The 15,132-nt window shown below is 26.4% G+C and overlaps 1 protein-coding gene across 1 annotated transcript in view; it reads left to right on the forward strand.

Moving 5' to 3' along the window:
• The window catches only part of LOC113548741 (Down syndrome cell adhesion molecule-like protein Dscam2), a 69,020-nt gene extending 58,296 nt beyond the window's left edge, over window positions 1-10,724 (forward strand). The window contains exons 13-33 of the mRNA XM_026949781.1: window positions 242-415; window positions 520-670; window positions 1,724-1,872; window positions 1,944-2,075; window positions 2,144-2,311; window positions 4,579-4,917; window positions 5,019-5,165; window positions 5,261-5,416; window positions 5,487-5,626; window positions 5,688-5,993; window positions 6,569-6,689; window positions 6,756-6,854; window positions 6,954-7,139; window positions 8,424-8,726; window positions 8,794-8,940; window positions 9,001-9,126; window positions 9,188-9,357; window positions 9,463-9,535; window positions 9,757-9,924; window positions 9,992-10,163; window positions 10,244-10,724. Coding sequence (XP_026805582.1) covers window positions 242-415; window positions 520-670; window positions 1,724-1,872; window positions 1,944-2,075; window positions 2,144-2,311; window positions 4,579-4,917; window positions 5,019-5,165; window positions 5,261-5,416; window positions 5,487-5,626; window positions 5,688-5,993; window positions 6,569-6,689; window positions 6,756-6,854; window positions 6,954-7,139; window positions 8,424-8,726; window positions 8,794-8,940; window positions 9,001-9,126; window positions 9,188-9,357; window positions 9,463-9,535; window positions 9,757-9,924; window positions 9,992-10,163; window positions 10,244-10,397 — 3,581 coding nt within the window. The 3' untranslated portion in view covers window positions 10,398-10,724. The remainder of the gene's footprint in view (window positions 1-241; window positions 416-519; window positions 671-1,723; window positions 1,873-1,943; window positions 2,076-2,143; window positions 2,312-4,578; window positions 4,918-5,018; window positions 5,166-5,260; window positions 5,417-5,486; window positions 5,627-5,687; window positions 5,994-6,568; window positions 6,690-6,755; window positions 6,855-6,953; window positions 7,140-8,423; window positions 8,727-8,793; window positions 8,941-9,000; window positions 9,127-9,187; window positions 9,358-9,462; window positions 9,536-9,756; window positions 9,925-9,991; window positions 10,164-10,243) is intronic.
• Window positions 10,725-15,132: the final 4,408 nt, after the last annotated feature.

Consider the following 15,132-nt stretch of genomic DNA (forward strand, 5'->3'; position numbering starts at 1 on the left):
AGAATATATATTAAATCATTAATTCATTTAAATATTACAAAATCTAAAAAATATAACAACATAATGACAAACATTACATTTAATTATAGGATGAGCTTTATAGACAAACACCAGCAGATTTGAATACAACTTTATCCAGTATTGTCAAAAAATCTAGTTACACAAAATATATTTTATGGAATATTGCTTTGTATGTTTTACGCTGTAATTGAATAAAATAGTGTTCTAATTTATATTTTAGGTGATTCAATTGATGAATATAAGGACTTTTTATACGAACCCAATGTAAATTTCTTTAGAAACGGAACCTTGGAGTTTTTGCATACTAGTAAGGCTAATGAAGGGAAGTATATGTGTGAGGCAAAAAATGATATTAGTCCCGGATTGAGCAAAGTCATACAATTAAAAATAAATGGTAAATTCATATTTTTACTTTCATAATGCATATGCATATTATACGAGTATGTAGTCTTGTGTTATAATAATATTTTACAAAGTATTCTTCTTTTTTATATATAGCTCCAGTGAAGTTTATACAAAAAACTAAGCAAATTCAGGTTAAACTTAATGATGATGCTCATATACAGTGTATTGCTGTAGGCGATAAACCATTACAAATATCTTGGAAGGGATCTACTAATATGCCAATTTTAAAGGATATAGATCGAAGGTAATGAATTATTATACATTTTTTAATGATTTATTCTTAAATTAAACATGTTGAGTCTAACACGTGCTTTATAGTTGAATTTTTCAATTTTAAATTTCAACCAAATTGATTTATTTATTCATACAGAAAAATATGTACATTAATACATTCATGACTTAAAACAATTATATTCAATAGAATATAACCCATAATTTCGTTATAGGCTCATATTAACTATAATAATTGATGGCATTTGAATAAAACTTGGATAATAGTTTGGATCTATATATCGTAATATATTAAAAACATAATTGATAGTTTTTTAAAAAAAAGTTGTGAAACACTAATGACATTAATATCTGTACCTTTTAAAATAGTTTGTTAGGTTTAACTTTTAATGATAGTTTGATTGTTGATCTAATATACCTATTGTTAAAATTAATTCTCAAATGCAAGAAAATGTAATTAAGTACAAGAGTATTTCCTTGGGATATTTAGAGACATATATTCAATGTAGTTTTAAAATAAAATTAAGTGATACAATTTTTTTTTTTTTATTAAACATTTAAAGAAATTAGTATTATGTTGTTTTGTATAAACAAATCTCTTAAAATAATACTAATTACATAAAACCAAAATAAAAGGAATACAGATTATGTAGCCAGTCATAATATTTCTATACTTGTAACCGAAACCCTCATTAATCGTTTTTGTTACGAACCCTAGTAATATTATTCTTAGATGATCAAAGTCATAAATTAATATTGATCATGTCAAATTATTCAAGTACAATTTATTCTAAAATAGAATTAAGTTAACTGTATTGTGTCATAAATAATGGTATATACTTAATACAATCGATCAATAAAATAAACTTTTCATAGCATTTTAATACTTTTCCTAATGACATTATAAATTCTAAACTTTGAAAACATTTTAGTTAAATAATTTAACATATTTTTTAAAACATGATCCAAGAAATATATAACATCCACATTTTTCAACTTTCTGTTTGAAAAAGAAATACTTATAAATTTATTCGTACTATTTTTAATTTATTTGGGCTGTCTCCAGGTTTACTATAAGAGAACAAACTAAAGACAATGGAATAATGTCAGAGCTTGGAATATCGCCTGTATATAGACATGATACAGGTTTTTTTAAATGTACCGGAAGTAATTTTTACGGACAAGATGAGAACTCGATTGAATTGATAGTGCAGGGTATGTGTTACATATTAATTGTAAATAAACTTAGTTTTGTTTAATTTTTATATTGGTGATAATTGCAATAGAAATACCCGAAAGTCCAAAAGATATTAGAATTTTGAATCAACAAAGCCGGTCAATGGAAATAACATGGAATCAACCATACGATGGAAATAGTGTTATATTAAATTATATAGTTCAATACAAATTAGTTGCATGTAAGTTTAAAATTATTTAACAAAAAATATTTTCCACGCAGACATAACAAAAATTATTATTTTATCAGCTTTATGGGTAGCAGACCCAGCAAAAGTAATTGTTGCCGGTACTCAAACCCTTACAACCATTGAGGGATTAACACCCGCAACATCCTATCATATTCGAGTTATAGCAGAAAATGCCATTGGATTAAGTGAACCCAGTGATGAGGCACAAGCTTTTACACAAGAAGAAGGTAACTTCATTATTAATAATTTTAATAACTATAATATGTAATCATTGCATCTCTTAAAAATTAAAATCAATGACCAAGACTATAAAGTGTCGTATCAATAAAAATTTAATAAACGTTACGTACCTACCTATAAAATACTTAATTATGATATAAAATTAATAAACAGGACTATCTTCTCCATAAATAATCAAATTTTTGTATGATTCCTATACCATTTAAGATTTATATCAAAATACCTGATTATAAGATATTTTAATTTTTTTGTGAAATTAATATCAAGTAGTAAAATCAAACTATTCATAAATACCGATAATTTTATTTTTTTTTATTTTATTTTACTATTCGTATTGTATAGTTTATAATATAGCCAAAACTGATGTATAGTATTGATATAAACCAAAGTAATTTTCACTGACGAAGTTACCTTAAAACATTAATTTTATTTATTTATGTATAAGTATTTACGCAATTCGATTTTTGTACATGAAATATAAAAGATTAATTAAATAGTATACAATAACGTTATTATTTATTATAAACAAAAATGTGTATAGTCTTGGTAGGAGAGATTAATTATTGTTATTGGTCTTGAACATAATTCTTGTGCATGAATTTTTCGCGAAATTTGTTCTATACGACTATACATGAGTGATGGAATCTTGCAATTTAGCAATTTAGTATTACCTGAAACATGAAAGCAGAGTCGTTCTAATAAACAAGGAACGTCGATGTGCCCTTCTAATAATTTCATAGTTAAGTTATAAAAAAAATATATTACGCCGTTCTGATAGTGGTTTGAGTCCAAGTATTTCGTTAATAGGTCCATAATTGAGTGGTTTGTGAGCAATAAAGACAGTGATCACTGATCAGTAGAGAAAAGGAAACGAATTTTAACTAAATCAAGTCGTAGTATATGCTTTTTGAAATAAAGCGAACCAGACAATTAAAGATCTAACTAAAGTATTATATAACTAGAGAAAACATCGGTGAGAATTTAAATTCTGGTAGTATCGCCTAATAAAACCGATTACTCGGAACACCTTACATATAATAAAATCAATATATGAAGTTATGATTGAAAATCGAGTGAATAGTCGTAAAAAACCTATTTTTTGTCACCGGTCCAATGTGCTATCCACAACTGACAACGTGTGCGGGGCCAATTGATATTGATACCAGTTCATCAAGTTGTACAATTTACTGTCAGAAGTAAGATTACAGTTGTCGGTTGGTTTAATTTATGTCACGATGTGACTATTTATAAATTTGACAAGCGTTCAAAATTTGGTAGAAAATACACGGTTCAAATCAATGAGTTATTATTCAAAGAAAAATGTAAATATAATCATGGTCGTCTTCGCTGTAGTGATATTAGATCAAATGAGGAAAGTGAAAATTGTAGTGATAATACCGAAAAAGATAATACAGTGAACGTAAAAAATTATGGAACACGTGTATCTGGCTCGTGGGTTTTTGGACTTTGTTGCAAAAAAAAAATGATACTTTGAAACTACGTTTATTCATTATAGAAAAATATGACAAAGCAACCTTACTTCCTTTAATTAAAAACGAAGTAGAACTAGGAAGTATAACCCATAGTGACTATACAGAACCTTTCACTGCGTCGATTAATACAATAGTGTTAAAATTGTTATCACATCAAACATTTTTATTTTGTAATTTATTATAATTAATAACGAATTTTTACAAGAATGAATAGGTATAGTTATAGTAGATATATACTGCTAAAAATTATTTAAATTTAAAAGATAAACGATAAACCCTTTGCATTGTAATTTTATGAAATTATGTCATTTAAAAATAAAATTATATTTTTCCATGATATACGTATAATTTAAAATAAAATAAATATTTAAAATAAAATAAATATTTAAAATAGTTAGAATATATGAAAGAAAAAGAAATTTATTGATTTATTTTAAAATATTAAATGACAATATACAAAATGTATGTAAAAATGTCCTCAATGTTTGAAAATTTAAATTCAAGACAAGCTGAATTGATTAATAGTTATATAATATTAAAACAAATCGATATCGATCTCATGATTTTTTTTTTTATTAACTATATAATATATATATTGAGTACTATAAATTGGAAATAATAATAAGACGAATATAAGGGATATATGTTAGAGATAACCCTAAGATAAGAAGAAGGAAAGAAACGTGACTAAATTTGTAAATTCTATTACAAAAATATTCGCGAAATTGATTTATTTATATTCTATTGAAATTTTTAATTAGTTCCCAGTATGGCACCTCAAAATATTCGTGCTGAAGCTAAAAGCAAAACAGAGATTTCAATAATGTGGGAACCGCCTCCGTCAGAGTCTTGTAATGGTATTTTAATTGGGTATCACATTGGATACCTGTCAACGGATGATAATCAAAATCCTACGTCACCAACAGTACCATACAGCCGTTACATCATAAAAACTGTAAACATAAATTCTCAATATGGCGAAGACTTTGTCATTAGTGGTCTAACACCGTACACGACATATTCAATTGTTGTACAAGCTTTTAATAGCAAAGGAACTGGACCATTTTCAAAGCCTATTACAGTGCAAACTGACGAAGGAAGTGAGTATTATAATTCCAATTAATTGTTAGGTATCTAATGTTACCTATAATATATGGAGGGTATTATTTATATTATATATTTTGTTATAATATTCGATCAGTACCAACAATGCCACCAGAAAAACCGACGTGTAGATCTTTATCATCACAAAGCATTCAAGTATCGTGGGATTTACCACTGCCGAAAGGGCGCAATGGTAAAATACAAGGTTATAAAGTATCGTATCAACCAGCAGAGGAATGGTATGGTAAGTGTATATATCTCTATTATACATATAAATATATATTAAATAAGTTATTCATCTAGTTATTATACAACATATTTTGTGAAATTGTTTTCTAGAAAAAAATGAATTTGAAACGAAAATTACTACTATACAACACACGACAATTCAAGCTTTATTGAAATACACAAACTATAGCATATCAGTATTTGCATTTACAAGTAAAGGAGATGGGGTTCAAAGTGATCCAATTTACTGCAAAACTGAAGAAGATAGTAATGCAATCATTGTTTTTTTCGTTATCGGTTTACACACAAAGCTTATTGTGTTATGTTTGTACTTTAGCCCCTTCGGCACCAGCAGATATCAAAGCAGTAATAAGCTCTATAAAAAGCATTCTTGTATCTTGGCTTCCTCCAATTCATTCTAATGGGAGACTTACGGGTTATATTTTATACATATCAATTTTAAGCGGTCACAAAGATGTAAGTCTTATACTATATTCGTTTTCTAATTTGTTTTAATGACTTTAACGTGATTTTTTAGTCTAACCCAATAAAAAAAATGCTTAGTCCGTCCAATGAGTTTTTGGAAGTATCAAGAATTATTGATAGTGCAAAATACCAATTTTGGGTTAAAGCATTAACTAACGTTGGGGAAAGCGAGAGCACTAGAACTATAACTGTACTGCCTACGATTAAAATCTCTGCTCAGATAGTATCGTTCAGTCGAGTTTTGATTATGCGATGGAAGAAAAATGTAACATTAAGTTGTAAAAGAGTAGGTATACCATATCCTCAACCAATATGGACAAAAGGTGGACGATCAATCATTTCGAACGGAAGATATCAGGTTACATATCACACATTTTGCTATAAATTATTTTGATATTAATATTAAGGTACTTTATAATGCTCACATTTAGGGTATATTAGGTTAGGTTAAGTAATTATATTCTGCAAAAATAAAAAAATGTAATATTATTGTTTGGTATAATATTTTTATTATAATTTATTCTTTGCTTATACTACGTTATGTAAGGCTTTTCAATAATAGATTCAAACGAATAATTATTTTATTTTTAAGCCAAAATTACTATAGTTTTATCTCAATAGAAAAATGTATTCCTCGATATATATATAAGATACTAATTACTAGTATTAATGTTCTCATATTATCCAATATTTTTAAAATTAATTTCTGTGGAAACGCAAACCAATTATCAATTAAGAGTCGTGCAAATCAAATTTGTTTATTATTTTTAAAATAATAACAATTAATTTAACAATGAAATATTTTAATTTATGGCTATTACTAATAAATTAACAATTACAAAATATATTTATACGTTCGTACTATTGAGATATGCTATGTGCATACATAATTTTTTTAATTTTCTGATTTTAAAATTACCGTTCTCACCTTAGATAAACAAAGAAGGATCGTTGGTTATACACGATATACAACATTCAGACAGAGGAAACTATACGTGTGCTGTGGAGAATACACACGGGAAAGATGAAATTTCATATGCTATTTATGTTAGAGGTGATATACCTATACATTTAAGATAATTGTTATAGAAATTTAATTTTTTATATCTAAACTATATAGTGCCACCATCGCCTCCGAAGTTAACTGTCTTTTTAGAAGAAACTGATAGTTTACAACTGAAATGGACGGATACAGCTGAACAAGATATACCAATATTAGGTATGTTATTAGGTTATGTAATGATTAATTGATTAATTAAGTCAATTAATACAATTTTTAAAAATGTAAATGTAAATTAATTTATTTATTAAATTACAGGTTATATAATAAATTTTAAACGTGAACATGGTGATTGGGAAGAAATTCATATTGACGCAAAGACACATTTTCATATATTACAAAAACTACTTTGTGGCACAAGGTATCAACTGTATATTACTGCTTACAACAAAATTGGAACGGGTCTACCATGTAATATTTTAACATCATATACAAAGGGCTCAGGTATTTATTTATTTATTTATTTATTTATATAATTTACGCAAAACGAAAATAAACAAAATTATATAAGATAGAAATGAAACAACTGATGTGATATAGAAATGTTTAAATATAATTAAATATAAAAGTGAAAAGTCAATAAATAACTAAAGAGTAAGGCTATAAAACAACAATATTAAGACACAATTTAAAAATATTGATTTCGTCATTGGAAAAAAGAAAATTTTTCTTTCAGTTATTGAAACTGATAAATTATAAAAAGGGAGAACGTTAAAATACTTAGATACCCGCCTTGAAGAGCATTCAAGAAAACGTTATTTAGTGAAATGCAACACCTGCAGCTAATTTTATAAATATTGTTTTCTGCCTTGATGCTTGAATTATTAATTATTATATTGAATAAGAAATTGAGAGTTAAGTGTTTCAAATACTTATTATGATGAATATTTTATAATCAGACTCAATTTTATAAGAAGAAAAAAATACCATTAGTGACAGATTAATTTAAATATAAATCAGATTTACTTGACTTAAATCCTTGTTATTCATCGATAAAAACATGATTAAGGATATAATTGATTCTCTAGTAAATTATAGACTCAAATATCTTGAAAATAATTGAATGACATTAAAATTATCAAAAATTTAAAAACATACTAATACATACTAAGTATTTGAAACATTAAAAAAATTACATTAATTTAGCAATTGTCTGAGCAACAAGAACAACGGGAAATAAATAGACAAGGTTAAGTTAGTGAAGTAGTAAAAAATAAAATGGACAAGAATAGAATCTATTCCTGCGGAAATTTAAGAATACAAAAGAAAATGAACAATTAGAAGGAAGATGAATAATCGTTCCGGAAAGCTATTATGTATAAGGATATGATTCGGAATTATATTGAAAATACAACTTTAATAAAAAAAAAGTATTACTTATTACTTTATTAGTATTATTACTGTCAAAGTGTTGACTGACCGAATTAGGTGTTTTGACTTTTATATCATTAAATACTTTTAAATTATTGATCAACCGAAGGTTCGATACTAAGCCTAATAAAGTTTTTCCAAAAAAAAAATAACAACTCTTCTTCAATGCTGTAGATAGATATGTCAAATTCAATATTAAAAAAATAAAACGTTAAATACAAATAATAATATTTGAAATTTAACTAATTATAACTGGAAAATATTGGTTATTTACAAACAGTTGTGTCTATTAACAAATAACAAACATCATAATACACAAAAACAAAATATAACAATGCATACTTTTTATTTCTACAGTTCCTATCCCACCAGAATCGCCAACTGAAGCAATAACTTATAATAGCTCAACAGTGAGTGTCTGGTTTGATCTGTGGGGAAGTGGAGGTTGTGATATACTATATTATACAATCGAATGGAAACAACAAATATCTGAAGAATGGATTTCAAGTGATGGTAGTAAACCTGTAGCCACAACAGAACGTATGTATACTGTTGAAGGTCTTGAGCCTGCAACTAAATATCAATTGAAAGTCATTGCACATAATAATATTGGGTCATCGTATGCTTTGTACAACTTCACCACTCTCACGATTGATGGAGGTATTTTTGAATATCATATTAAAACTAAAAAAATAGATAATTAATTGTATTTCATGTATTTTTACAGCGACTGTTATACCATTTGATTTATATACTGAAATAGCACCAGAAGAAGCTTCAGTATTTACATCAATCACAACTGCAATTTCTTTGATAATAGCTTTAGTTGTTGTATCATCAATTGCAGCATTTACATACTATTATAAAGTAATGAGTAAGTATTTTTCAGACTTAATATTACATTAAAAAAATTTTAAAATTAAATTTTTATCAGAACGTTCAGATGAAGAATCAGTTAGAGATCAGAGTCAACGGAGTCGTGATCAACGATATTCAGTCAGAGGGCAATCGCAACAAACCTTAAGTTGTGATTCTGTAACATTTAAAACCGATTCAACTGGTATTTTTTTTACCATGATTAACGTACAAGACCATTATAAAACATTTTAATTATTTTAAAGAATATATGGATGAAATTTGTCCGTACGCAACATTTGAACTTGCCAAACAACCACAAGGTGAAAGTACATTTAGTGGTAATATTTACAGTGGTCCATACCATTCAGTTAGAGGGTCATTTGTATATCATCAACCAAAAGCGTCAACGTCTGAACAATATAATTTTGTTCAAGTAAAAAAAAAATATTATGTTTGATAAATTATAACTATAAATCAACAACAATTATAAACAATTTAAAATTTAAAAAATAATTTAACTGAAAAAATTGTATTTTAGAGAAAAGAGCCTGAGTATACAAAAGTCCGCCAAAAAGGACGAAAACTTAGAGATCCTCATTCCGAAAGTCAAGGTGATAAATATTTAAAAATATAATTAAGATAATATTTCTAAGCCACTTTAAATTGTTGATGTATGTGTTAAAAACTATTTTAAATTGAGTAGTTTCTATTAACTAAGTACTATATAAGGTGAATTTTAAACATAACCTAGTCTAATCATAATATAAATATATAATTATTACCTAGTTTAACATGATTAAAAAAATAAACATCAAGGAGTGGTCTGTTTCAGAATCAGACAATTTAGGTAGTACAGATTCTGAAGTAAAGCGGATTTTAACACTTCACCTGCCTATTTCAGAGTATGACACTCACGGTAGTGACTCTGACAACGGTGAAACAAGACGAAATCAATCAGCAAGTCAAGAACTTGTTTCATTTAGACACAGAATGAGCAGAGGTAAATTAAGAATATTGTTCCTTAAATTCCATTTATATTATATATTTATAATGAGTTTATATTAAAGAAGTGAGTAACGAAGGTACCAGCTCTTCGTCAGAGAACTCGATAGCGGAAGTCAGAAAACCCTCTATAATTCCTCCTCTTCGGAAGCCTAAATCCAAAAGCCAAGTATTTACAAAAAGATCACTGAAAAATAACAGTGGGTTTTCAAGTCATAATGATGAAATTAATTTTAGGTACGGGTATCAAAATCCGTGAACTATTAAAAGTTTTTCATACATTTTCAATAAATTATAATACTTGTTTTGGGTTTTAGCGAGCGTTTAAATCCTCCGGCTAGGTTTTCAGACTCCAGACCAATGCGACAAAACGAGGGAAGTGAATACGAACGCCGCCCAAAAATATCATCTCATCAACGAAGATCACCTAGAAGACTTACACAAGAAACTTCATTCCAAATCGATGTCTAGTCAATTTAGTTACATATAAGACAACATTAATTTATATGTATTTAACTAAAATAATTTTTTAATTCCTACGTTTTGTACTTTTGTTTATTGTAAGACTCAAAATATAATATTTTTTACTTTAATACCCAATATGTTTTATACCTCTTGTCAAACAACTTACTAAAATGAAATTTAATATATTTCATAAATATTTTGATCTATAAATACATGGATTAAATTATTTATCTATATTACCTATTAAATTTCTATAATTTAAGATTAAATAAATAATTTTCAATTTATGATAAATCTATTAACACCTCTATAATTTGCTCAAAAAAATTGAATATCCACTATAAATTTCTATTATTACAAACAACTACAACATAATATGTTTTGAGTTCTTCTTTACTGTAAAGAAATTTTAAATGTTAATTCTAGTAAAAACAAAAAAAATCAATAGTTATACCTGTTATAATTAATAGATTTTATACATAAAAATAATCATAATATTTTCCATCAAAAAAAAATTATTGTGTATAATTAGTGCCATCAACATTAAATCATGAGATAATTAAATTAATATAAATTTGTCATACCCATACCTACACGTATATTTATTTATAAAATAGGGAACTAACAATTATTTATATAAGTAAATAAATCCCATATAGTATATCATAAGGATTTATTTGAAACCGGTGTTATTATTTTAATGGATTGTCATTTGTCAACCGGAAAGAGTTAGCTTAAAATGGTACTATTGTACTTTTTTTGGTGCACTGTAATGCATACAATTAAATACAAAATATTTTTTCATTCATTTCTGTGTTAACCTAGTCATAAATAATAATAACAATTAATAATAGATAATAAAATATCATAGTTATTCATTTTAATCACATTATAATTTCGTCAATGCATGTTTTATGCTTATAAAAAAAATTTCGTGTAAGTACCTACAATATAATATACAGTATGATATAATGTTATTATTTTTTTTTTTAATAATTTATTATAATTATTATATTTATGCTAAAGTATTTAAGCGAAAATAAAATAGTCTTTAAGGTAGAAAACAAAGTTAAAGAATAAACTGTTAATTTGTTCTGTTAGAAAAATCAACGAAGTTATCATAATGTGAATTAGAACTGTGTATATTATGATAATAAATATTTGTAATTCATAAATATTTTAAGGTAACTGGTACTTAAACATAATATTTTTTGTTTTAGTATTTAACTGTTTCCAAATGTTGTATAAATACTATTTAGTATATTTATACACTATGATAATATATTATATACTAAAAAATTTACTTTTATTTTATAAGTTTAGTACTTACTACTTAGATAAATTCCATTAATATTATTTTCAGTTAAAAATTATAATATTATTAATATGTTAATTATGTATATGTTGTTGTAATTTTTTATTTTATAATGACGTTTGTATTAATAGAAAAATGGTTTATGTAGAAAACTTTAATAAAATGTTCTGATTTTTTAAAAACATTTTTGTACAAAATAAAGTCGGTAATATATTTAAAAAAAGGAATTTTTCATCAGTGATAAACTCATAGCGATAGCGTGTACAACTATTCAATAATGTAGGTATCGGTTAGTTTTTCGAGTCACTTCATTATAATGTACATTTATTTACAATTTATACTCAATAGTTATGCATACAGCGAGCCATATACCATAAAGCCATAGAGGTACATATATACTATATATGTTTTGATGTAGGTAATAGCCTATTACTAATAGGTATACTATCTATAGGTAGACATTCTATCTTTTGGTATATCTACCAAACTCCATTTTAACGGTACGTGATCTACCCGAAAATATTATTGAATTACCAATTACTGTGTTTATAAATATAATGTAATATTTATATTAATTTTTATGTTCACTAATATTAATAAACTCACAAATAATTAATAGTATATTTAGTTTTTCTTCAATTAAAAATTATTAAATTATTATTATTATGGTGTTCGTGGTAGGCATTACTGCCAGTAATTTCTGGGTATTTGATAAGGTTAAGATAAAAGATATCTGTAGTCCGTATAAACTTCTGAGCTAAAATCCTAGTCATTTAATTTTTAATTTTACATTAAACTTTGGATTTACTTTAAACAAGAATCACATTACAATCATAAAAAAATCAAGCTATTTAGCTATAACTCATAAAAAAATTCGTTTAATATTATTGTTGGTAGATAGGTATTTATTTATTTTTACAGAACAAATTATAAAAATGTTTTATTATTTTCTTGAACAGAAAATTACTTACAGATAACTATTTTTACAACTAAACAGCGTTTTTGGAAAAATAGTAACTTTATAGTTTTGTCGTAGTGTAACAAATAGGCAAATAACTTTGCTGTTGTTATATGAATAAATGAAATACATAAGACGCTTTCCTATTAATATACTAAGTAGGCCTTAATTATATCTAACTTACTGGTAAAGAAAATGGACCCAATATGCGCCTAAGATGATGTTCTATTTGACTATTTTTATTCTATTTACTTTTGTATTGTCTCTATTTTGCACGATATGACAAAGAACCTTTATAACTGCAGAGCACATTTTTGAATAAGTAAAACGACAATCAATTATCGTTACGGTATAAATTGAGATTACACCCATAACTGATGATGATAATATTAAATTAAACCCCAAGAAAGAAATTAAGAAATAACAAATATTATTTTCCAATATTCATTTTTTTTTTTTAATAAGTATTTATATTAAGGATTAAATATAGGTATTTTATTTAAAACGTTAGATTAAATATTTAATTAGAAGGTACTTAATAATTATTAAAAAATTGTTATTGTATGATGCAAAATTGGAGACCCCTAAAAAATTTCAAGTCCTATAGTCCGTGGTATCCTAACGTAATTATTATTACTCAAATATGTTTATATTTTGAAATTATTTAAACTCAACTTGGATAACTTTTTTCAGCATAATTTAACTCAAACTAGTTAAACAATAAAATAATCAGAGGAACGTGGAACAAAATGGGGACGCAATAAGGTTTTAATAGGAATAAATTATTTTAAAAATTGTTTAATTTTTATTCGAGGGGGGATTTTCCGTTCTAGATGCTTCTTTTCTTTTTTTTTTTTTTTGATATCATTATTATTATTAATATTACTATTTTTGTTATTATTATAACAATTATTATCTTATTCTTATAATAACTTTCATTTGTGCGTTCATCGACGATGCACTATTGAGGTTTCGACGGTTTCTTGTTATCTGCCACACGAGACCGGTCCTGTGTAATCGCTAATGAACCAGGTATAAAACGCCCTGCGTAACGACCAGCATTGCCATTCAATGTCCACCATCGTAGCAAGACCCACTCCGAGCAGACTTGCACGATTATGGAAAGCATTTGGCATCATTATTTTTGTATCTTAAACATAATATGTTGCCCGCTCATAATATTGCTTGTACCTACTCATATTATTAAATATTGATTTTTTTTTCATACCTTTTCGCATTTCTTTAGCTCAAGCTCTGTTATATGCACGAACAAAATTCGACCTCGACCTTGGTCTTGTTCCGTGGTCTATGTAAGTCTGTCATCGTTCGGGCAGTGCTCCTGTATTAAATATTTGTGTTAATGCATATTTTATCTTTTTTGTTCCCGTATTATACACGACGTATTAAACATATAGATTTCCTATAAAAACTGAGCAATTAACCCAACTATGGCCAATCGCTGCGTTACAAAGTGAATCGTAAAATTTTTTGACAAAACACTCATAGATTTGAAATCTTCTTACATGATAAATGAATAAAACGTGAAAAATAGCCACGTTCACAGTAGCCAGGATTACTGCAGTGGTCGCATTGTGACCAAAATTGTGCAGACAAAAAAGGTTCAAGTGTGGTTGCCGCGGCCTAACGATTGATTATATTAATTATTATTATAATTCAATTTTTTTTTTATAGTTAGATACAAATATTATGGCTATAGGTCAAAGGTCGTGAACCTACGGCTCTTTAACGTGCAACCTGCGGCTCTTTGGATAATTATCAATCTTTATCCGTAAAATATAAATTATATTATACCTGCGTTATTATAGTGATAAATAAAGTTTTTCTATATTTTCTAAATTTAAGACGTATTATTATGTTTTTATTGCCTACCAATTTCTCAATGAAATAATAATACTATCTTTATTCTAATAACATGTACTAATTAAGTAATAATTTATACATCACCATTAAAAAAAATGGTTGTTCAAACCTGTGCGGCTCTCTGGATATTATAGTTTTGTAATTTTTTGAAAAAATGGCTCATATCTACAAAAAGGTTCCCAACCCCTATTATAGGTTATAGGTAGGTATATTTCATATCAGAAAAACTGGTGATTTACAAATTCACCACAGTAAATGTTGCGTTTCCAGCGTTCCGTTTCAAATAAATAGAAGGGGTATGCTAAAAAAAATTTAAAGAAAGAAGGTAAAATAATTAAATATTAACTACGTTTCCTTGAAGTGGGAACAATTCTAAACAGCTATTTTAAAACTTAATTTTTCTGGTTATTTCCTTAAAATGTAACCACGTGCCCACGTTCCCCTAATTTGCTTAGATTTGGATCAATCGCCACGTCTAATATATAAACGACAAATGTTTGATTTACTTATTATTTAAATACCATGGCAATGACACAGTATACCTACTGTATAAATATAATATTATTGTTATATTATTAAAGTCAATA

This window comes from Rhopalosiphum maidis, chromosome 4 (genome assembly GCF_003676215.2).
Source record: "Rhopalosiphum maidis isolate BTI-1 chromosome 4, ASM367621v3, whole genome shotgun sequence".
NCBI lineage: Eukaryota > Metazoa > Arthropoda > Insecta > Hemiptera > Aphididae > Rhopalosiphum > Rhopalosiphum maidis.